Here is an 8,896-nt window from a genome sequence, read left to right as displayed (position 1 = left end):
GCAATGATTTTGATCAATTTAATTGGATTAAAAATCCATTCGAAAATGCTCCTGGGCCATCATCTCTGAATGTAAATGAGCAAGAACAACTCATCGATCTCACTAGTGATACTTCATTAAAAAGTAAATTTAAGGAATTGTCTGTTGGAGTTCTGCATATATATTGGCACGGAATTCCCAACTTTGAGCCAAAAAGCATTGAAGATCNTTAATTTTGAGTAAGAAAACTGCTAAATAGTATGTAGAAAAACACAAAATAAACTGAATGAAACGTCAAACATACCATGACTTATATTTTGATTATATATATATATATATATATAAAAGCAGGCTGGGGGCCTGAGAGTATTTTCTCTTCTCAGGGGGGGGGCTCAGAGGTAAAAAGTTTGAGAACCACTGCCCTGCGCTGTTCTCTGTACAGTTGGATGGCAGACTACCACCATGTTGCTGCAAGCGGCACATTCACATATCAACTAAACACCCTGCAGGTTTTGGTCTACTTAAATAATATTTATGAATTTTGCTACAAAGAAATAAAAGGCTGAGTCAAACTTAAATACACCCTGGAAGTGCACCTACCTGGAAGAGTAACTACAGGAGTGCCTGTCCACAGAACATCCATGCTTGTGGTGTGTCCGTTACACAGCGGTGTGTCCAGACAAACATCAGCCAACTGTCCTCGCCTCACATGTTCCTCTTTAGCTGCCACATTGCTGAACAGGATCCTTCCTGGTGGCAGGCCAAGCTGCTGGGCTGCTGCCTGCAGGTTGTGCTCTCCAACTGCTGGGAAGCGTAGCAGCCACAGCACAGAGTTTGGAACATGTTTCAGTATCTGCCAACAAAAGCATTTTGTGAAGATCTGCTAGTTTTATAGTTTTCTTTTCCAGTACAAATCAGCCGCATTGTCTGGGTGTCAATGTTCCTAACATTCTGATGTCAAAAATGTCAATTAACGAATTCCTTGCATGTATGGAATCCAAAGGTTCAACACTAAGTTTACAAAAGCCTGCCACTGGACCCTATCCTAAACCAGTTAAATCTAGTCCCTACCTTAATGCCCTGTATCTTTAATATTCATTTAAATATTATCTTCTCATCTACACTCAGGTTTTCTATAAGACTCTTTCCTTCAGCTTACACACTTTTCATATATTCTATGCATGTTACGTGTTCTACCTAACTCACTGATTTTATCACCCTAACAATATCAGGCAAAGAGTACAATGTATTTACTTCTCAGTCTTCATTTTATCTACCCTCTTTCTTAGGTCTAAATATATAGCGGCCTCCGTAGTCTAGAGGTAACGTTCCCACCTCATGACTCGTAGTACGCGGGTTCAAACCCGGCGGAGGTCGTGGAATTTTTAAGGGCGGAAAAATTCAGGGAACAAGTCCTCCGGGAGGGACTTTAAGCCGTGTGTCCCGTGTCGTAGCTTCACGGCATGTAAAAGAACCTCATATCTCCTAAGGAGGTCACTGAGCCAAATTCAAGGACGTTTCCCGCCCAACAGTAGTCTCTAAGGCCTCTGACAGATGGGGGAAGCATTATAGATACCGCCAAGCCAGTGAGGCCAAACTCTCTGGCTCGGTCGGGACTGATGGTACGCACCAATATCGGTAGGGTATATAGACTGGTAGAATATCACAGAGGGAAGCACAATGGACCAATACTGGTCTACGTGCATGGGGAAACCCACCCTCTCCAATAACTAACTAACTAACTAACTAACTAACTAGGTCTCAATATTTTCACCATTTTCTTGGGAATTTTTAATCCATACAAAACAACAGGTAAAATTACAAGTATTGACATGAATCTCTCTATTCTGGAAGGATATGTACAACAGATGACGCCATGTGCGGAAAGCAGTGCACTTACATGGACCCACATCTGCAGTGTGAGGGGATCTATCTTGTACAGCTGATTGAAGTTACAGTACACGACAGCTTCATCAGGTAGGCCATACTGCTGGCGAGTTGTGATGACAATGCTTTGTGGGACCTCTTCACCTGTTGCAGCTTTGTTATTTGTTTGATTTGTTGCTAGTCCATTCTGAAGGACCACACCATTCACTGAGGTTTGGATCTGTCCAGATGCAATCATTGTCTGCAAAAATAAAAACACTGCTTATATATACTTGATGTGTATGATGTGTAACTTATGTATGTGCAATTAAGTTCTAGGGCACGGCGAGAGCAGCTTGGAAAACATAAGTTTAAAAGATTACTTCAAGGTAACATATAATATTCAGGGCTGGCTTCAGCACTGACAGCTGGATCATCTGTTGTTGTTAGCCTCTGTTCCTTAGTTTGATAAAATGAAAATGGGCCTGTTTGCAAATTCCCTTTATTAACTTCTGAACGTGTGAACCCACTGTTATCAAACTTGGTATTTTTATCATGCCATGTGAGCCCATCTCAGCAGCATACTTCATAAATCCCTCCCAAGAGTGTGTATGTCTGTATGTGGGTCCCTCCTACCGTTGCCAAGGAACAGCTCAGTATTATTCATGCCATTTCTTCCCTCCTTTACTGCAGATAACTGAGACTTCACTCTACAAAATATAAGTATAAGTCTGAAAAAAGATGCATATACAGTCTAAGAAAAGCAGACCTGAAGGTATCTGGTAAAATATTTTCTATAGCATTAGGTTTTTAATAGTGAAGAGTGTGAGACTCACATCCAGTCAATATAAGTGCGAATCTTGGGCAGTTAAACGAAAATCTTATGCATGAGCTAAAGATCAAGCAAATAAATCTTGAATGGCAGTTTCACTGTGTTGGCTGACTTTCCATTCCATGCCTTTACCTCTATGGGTGTGGTGGTGGGAAGTTCTGCTACTTTCAGAGAAATCTCAACAGGTCGGGAACTGAGCTTGTTGTCTGGAGCAAGCAACTCCCTAATCTCCTTCACTTGGGTGTGCTCCATGATGGGTGACAGGTCAGTTGCATTGATCACAGCCACATTGTCAGGAACTTCCTTCTTGGCACCAGACTACAAAAACAGAAACAAGACATCTTACAAAGCTGTTGAAGACCATTTCATATTGTGCAGATTAAGACTATTCATCACTGGGTGTGTGTCTCTGCTGATATGAAGAATAAATGATTCTTAGATTATTTACTAGTGCCCTCTCAACTGCAGAAGGTACAATGTGTTGAATGAGCTGGGAAATAATTAAGAATGATTACCAGCAGTGGCAAGTCTACGTTCTGTGAGTGCAAAAGCAACTCTATTATATTAACATTCCTCATCTGGCTAGTGTGATGGTTCTGGAATGTCATTCACTGCACCTTTCCCTATAATGTGTCTCTAACTGCATCTGTGCTCACAGATGGCTAACAACATGTACGATGGGCTGACCGGAGGTCACAGATGCTTCTACTGCCAGTATGTGGAGTATCAGTGAACCATGAATGTAACAGTTCTTGCTTTACTCATCAAGTTTTGGCCAGGGCAACACAGTTAATAGGAATGCTCTGCCAATGGTTAGTAGCTGAAGACACTAGGAGGTGGGATAACAGGAAACAGGTAAAAGCTTGTTGGGGCAAAGACAAGCAGGGACCCGGTCTGTAGCACCTTCAAGGTAACCGAGGTGGTCTGAAAAACACTCTGAAACTGAATGGCCAACAGGGCTCCAGTGAATAGGCCTAACAAGCCAATTACAAACCTCAAACTGCTTTGAACAAACAATCTATCCTTTGGGAGGATATAGGTGAAGCAGACAAAGTGGAGAGCTTTAAACACTAATGCAGTACAACTGTGACAAATGAATAAGTACAGGAACATGAGAAAGAATAAAAAAATAAATTTTATCAAGTAGAAATGTACTCCGGAAATGGGAAATGCCAGAGACAGGAAAAACATGTTCATTTAACATCCCTACAGGTGCATATTTATGTACAAAGCAGAACTGTGGATGTGGACAATTATTACACAATAATAGATATTAGCATATGAACAGATGATATGAGATCTGTAAGGAATAAAAGAAAAAGCAGGAAATTAAAAAATTTCAGAGAATTAAGAAATAAATATCATGGAAGATAAACTAACAGATAACAGTGTCAGATGGTATGGGCATATTTAAGAATAAATGAAGACTGAATCTCAAAGACACGGTTGAACCTGAAAGTAAATGGAAACTGAGAACAAGATGGGAACACATTGGGAAATTTGTCATTCAGAAGGGAGAAAGGAAGGCAATCTGAGGAGGAGGAGGAGGACTTCTGAAACACACGTAGATGGAGAGGCTCATCTGTTGCTATGATTTCAAAGGATGTGACTATGCCCTATTTTAAGGTCTTAATCAGGCATTTGCGTAGAGAAAGTGAGGGAAACCACAAAAAACATGTTACAAGACCTCAGACATGAGCAAAGGCCTGGTGCTGGACTAGCAGCTTTTAGCATGACTGTGATAGTGGGTACATTACTGTGTTATTCCAATTCACGTGGCCAAGCAACTTGGATAGTGATAACACTCAGACTTACAAGTGTATCTTGAAGTTACGTGGTTTGAATCATGGCAGGTTCATGAACCTGACAAATTATTAGTGGTTTTTTCCTGTCTTATCAAGTGAACAGTTGGTATACTATCTAGAAACAGGCCATAATCATTTCCTTTTAAATCCTTACTTAATCTCGGTACTACATAACTTATGTAGTTGAAACAGTGTCATTAAATAACTTAAGAATCAATGTATCAGAATCCTGAGCTTGCACATCAAATCAATTTGTGCTCTCCAAAAATGCTGATGAGTTCACAACTAATTTTAGAATGCTGTATCAACCTTAGAATTTATGTCACATCAATTATAAGCATTGAAAGCCCTAGTAAGAAAGATAAAATTTCTGACCTTGTCAGTAAGAATGACCCTCTCCTTAAGATGTGGAAACATCTGTCGATGGTCACCAATAAAATATGTATACGGCATGTATGCAAGCTTCTCACTATACTGGCTTGCTAACTCCAGGGGGGATGTCACCACATCAGTAATGAGGTAGTCCATGAAGCTGGCACCACTTGTACCAGGATAACCCAACCACATGACTTGTACTGGCGCTGGTCTTAGAGCAAAAATCTCATTTCTGGCACCCTTTGTATAGCCATTCATGTTCACAAGAACATGAATTCCATCAGCATTGATGCGATCAGCTGCTTTGCCATTGCATGGAATCTACAACACAGTATCAACATCTATTATAAATTTCATATCCAGTGATTGCTCTGGGATAATTTCCTTAGATTCTGAACATCTATGGAAGCATGTTTCATTAGTGCTACAGAAATATTCTCAACTATTCACAAGTGGAAAGTTAAGGAGCAAATGTTTCGCAACAGCCTCAGACTTGGACGGGTCTGTCTGCCTGCAGACTCTCTCTAGGATCCAACTCAGACTGACTGGTTTGTGTTTCGATTCTCCAGATATAGCCTCTGCATGAATCCAACAGAAAACACTGTTCCCTCTGTTGATATGGGTTACGTGGTATCACGTGTTCCATTGTAGTGGCACTGTCCACCTGGTGCTGGACCATGTAGCAATATTGCCTTCCACAGCTCTCCTACTGTTGTGTGACGCCACTGCAGATGCGGATATGACGTATTCCTCTGCTGCATGTAAGCGCGGCTTTGCAGTGGCTGTCTCTGCTGATAAAACTATTCTGGCTTTCAGCAGACATGCCACACTATTATCATGTATGGCTGCGCCATATCTCAAGTGGTTAGTCGCTGGCTTCCCACCACGGTGGCCCGCGTTTGATTCCGGGTCTGGTCAAGTGGGATTTGTGGTGGACAAAGTGGCGCTGGGGCAGGTTTTCTCCGAGTACTTCAGTTCCCCTGCCAATATTCATTCCACCAAATTCTCCATCATCATAATCACCCGGGGCAGGTACAATAGGCCCATCAGTGGCCACTGTGCCAAGTGGACCCAGTTGGACTCCACCCCCCCAATAAGCGAATTAAAAAAAAATATCTATCATGTATGCACTGTTTCTACAGAAAATGAATTCAAAGCACTCATGTTTCATCCAAAATATGCATTTGGTCAGTTTCAAACAACTACAGTGAATAAGATCTAAACATCTGTGACGATGGTAAATTGCTACAAGTAATATGTTTTTAGACATTATCCATCTCCGGACCGGAGATAGGGGCTAGCTCTATCTATTGGACCCAAATGAGTAGGTTTTACTTGAGGATGGGGACAGAATCCAGTCTCTGCAACATTGTTTTAAAAAGAAACAGGACGTTTTCTTTAAAAAATAGACAAGACGATGGATAATGTCCAAAAACATATTACTTGTAACTACAGTGAAACTTCAAATATGAGATCTTGAATTTTATGTTTCTCCCAATTTTACACACTTTTGTCTCGTCATGGTCAAATGCTCATAGGAACAAACAAAACAAACTCCATGGCTTTAGTCTGCAAGCGAACTATACTGACTGAGCGACTGCTGCTTGTTGGATGCTCATAAGAACACCGTTAAATTTTAATTTAATTTGTTTCCTCAAATTTATACTTTGTTTTTTGAGCTGTGACAAAGGAAATTTATCTGATTTTGCAAAATTCAATGAAACACTGTGCAATTCCACTCAAGTTCAAGGTCAGGACTAGTAATACAGGCATATCTTTGCATATGAAACTGTCTGAACCTCATGTGAGAAAGCTACACTGAATCATACTACTCAAATCCACTGGTGATCATGCACACCCGTATCCTATAGTTCAAAGTACTTTAGAGGGAAAGAAAGTAAAGGGTGGGTAGGAAGACCTCAACCATTAAGGAGTTTAAATTATATTTAAGGCAGCACTTTTACCTGGGATAGATCCACAAAATGTTCAGCCTCCCTAGCAATCTTGGCTCGGAATGTGGTCCCATCATCTGGACTTAATGCATAGCAGAAAACTTCAATTTTGGCTTTGTCGTGCAGACCTGGGATTGACTGCATTAGGTGTGATGTTGGATGGTTCCCAAAGTCTGAAGATACATAACCTATGCGAAGGCGGCTACCAGCCAGTTCTTTCGGATACTTGTATGGAGGTTTGTGCAGCACATGTATCTGTTAACAGAGCAAACTGCTACATAATACAATTTAACACATTGTCTCTGAGAGGTGATCAGCTGTTCTGTCCAGACAGCCAAACCATGACTCCAAGACCTTCTGCAATTTGCATTCAGGCTGTACTAATATTTCTTCATGTCATCAACAGATGGCAGTCTTATGCTCTTCTGTGGACTTTCTTTGAAGGAAATAAAGCAAGAAGGGACTGAAACAATGACACCTTGAATGAATTTTTAATTCACCCTGGAACTAAACACTTCTGTGGAAATCATTGTTTCTAGCCTTAGTACTTGAAAACAATAGTGTTATCTTTCTGTCTCCCAGTGACATATGCTGCAGAGTTAACTATTTCCTGATGTTTCAATAAATGTTACATGGATGAAGTGTTAATTTAATGGCTCTAGTTCTTGAATTTGAGAGCTGGCCACTTTCCTTTTAATTATGATGACTAATCAATGACTTGAAGAATGTCTGCAGGGCAATGTCCAGAAAATATTTGTACTATTCTCATTTACACTACTTACACTCTTGTCTTTTCTTGGTTTATAAACAGACAAGTCTTTTGCTAGCTAGAAAATTCTTATCCTGTTATCACTTCCTGCAAACAATTCCTAATTTGTTTTGACGACACCAAATCTGCCAGTTGCCAGTCTGGCATAACTAACTTTAATATGGTTATTTCTGCTCTTATATACCATCTAAGAAGGAAATACTGGAAATTTAGGACCCTACAGCAACACCAACAACTCTGTTAAAACACAGATAACAACAATTCTGAAAATTACCAGAATCTTGGTAAATATCAGAAAGTATTTTTCTGTCATTGTTTCACAATGTGTTAACAACATAAAATAATGTAAAAGAGATTTGGTTACAGGAGAGTCAAGTCAGGATTTCCATTCTACCAAAGACAATCCAGAAATGTTAATATGCAGTCCCTTGCTATGTTTATGATTGAAAAATGGAAATACCCCTTCCACCATGTACATTTAATACTAAAAATGCATTTTCTTTTGCCCTATTGTGGCTACAAGAAGGGTATACTTTATATTTACCTTCTCCAGACATAGATTAGCATGTCTGGCAGCAATGGCTTTTCTGAATTCATGGGAGAGTGGGTACAACATGGAATGATGTGGGTGCACTGAAGGCAACCGATTTTTGTCTAGCTGCTCAGCTACAATGCTGACTAGTTTCTTCATGCGTGCCTCATAATCTGTCCAGTCACATACAATTTGGAGGCAGTGGGCCAAGTTGCAGTATGCATCTGGGAAATCTGGCTTGAGCTTGAGTGCTGTGCGGTACGACTGGATTGCTTCTGGGATGTTGCCAGAGTCCTAGAAAATATGTCATACATCCCACTTATACCATCTCAACCAGAAACGGGACACTTCAGACACATAAAAATATTTCAATTTGTAACTATAGAAAATTTAAATTAAATTATAAATCAAATCACTTACGATGGGGTACCCAAAAGAAACCGAACTTATTTTTTTTTAAACTTATTTATTCAAATTTTAAGCACAAACCTTCAATCCCCTTCAAAGTACTCTCCACTTACACTAATACACTTGTTTAGTCTTTTATTCCATTTTTCAAAACATTGTCTAAATTTATCTTTTGAGATGCTTGACAGCGCCTCCGTCGTTTTTTTCCTTCACCTCAGCAACATCAGCAAAACGCTGAATAAAAGTCTTGATCATTTCGGGACTCTTCTTTCAAAGCACAGCATGCTTCCACGCGACCTTGTTTTTTTTCAGCAGTCAGCAGTCGTGGCACGAATTTCGCAGCCACCCTTTTCATTCCCAAATCTTCTGTCAAAATTC

The 8,896-nt window shown here is 40.1% G+C and overlaps 1 protein-coding gene across 3 annotated transcripts in view; it reads right to left on the bottom strand.

Moving 5' to 3' along the window:
• Positions 1 to 8,896, bottom strand: part of LOC111871788 (UDP-N-acetylglucosamine--peptide N-acetylglucosaminyltransferase 110 kDa subunit) — a 163,298-nt gene that overhangs the window by 7,558 nt on the left and 146,844 nt on the right. For all 3 annotated transcript variants that reach the window (XM_023865120.2, XM_023865121.2, XM_023865123.2), the window contains 6 exons: positions 8,123 to 8,404; positions 6,822 to 7,064; positions 4,858 to 5,178; positions 2,810 to 2,995; positions 1,880 to 2,107; positions 580 to 832 (listed from right to left, as the gene is read on the bottom strand). In XM_023865120.2, the coding sequence (XP_023720888.1) occupies positions 580 to 832; positions 1,880 to 2,107; positions 2,810 to 2,995; positions 4,858 to 5,178; positions 6,822 to 7,064; positions 8,123 to 8,404 (1,513 nt within the window). The remainder of the gene's footprint in view (positions 1 to 579; positions 833 to 1,879; positions 2,108 to 2,809; positions 2,996 to 4,857; positions 5,179 to 6,821; positions 7,065 to 8,122; positions 8,405 to 8,896) is intronic.

This window comes from Cryptotermes secundus, unplaced genomic scaffold (genome assembly GCF_002891405.2).
Source record: "Cryptotermes secundus unplaced genomic scaffold, Csec_1.0 scaffold846, whole genome shotgun sequence".
Classification (NCBI taxonomy): domain Eukaryota; kingdom Metazoa; phylum Arthropoda; class Insecta; order Blattodea; family Kalotermitidae; genus Cryptotermes; species Cryptotermes secundus.
This window is presented reverse-complemented; position numbering and strand designations above follow the sequence as displayed.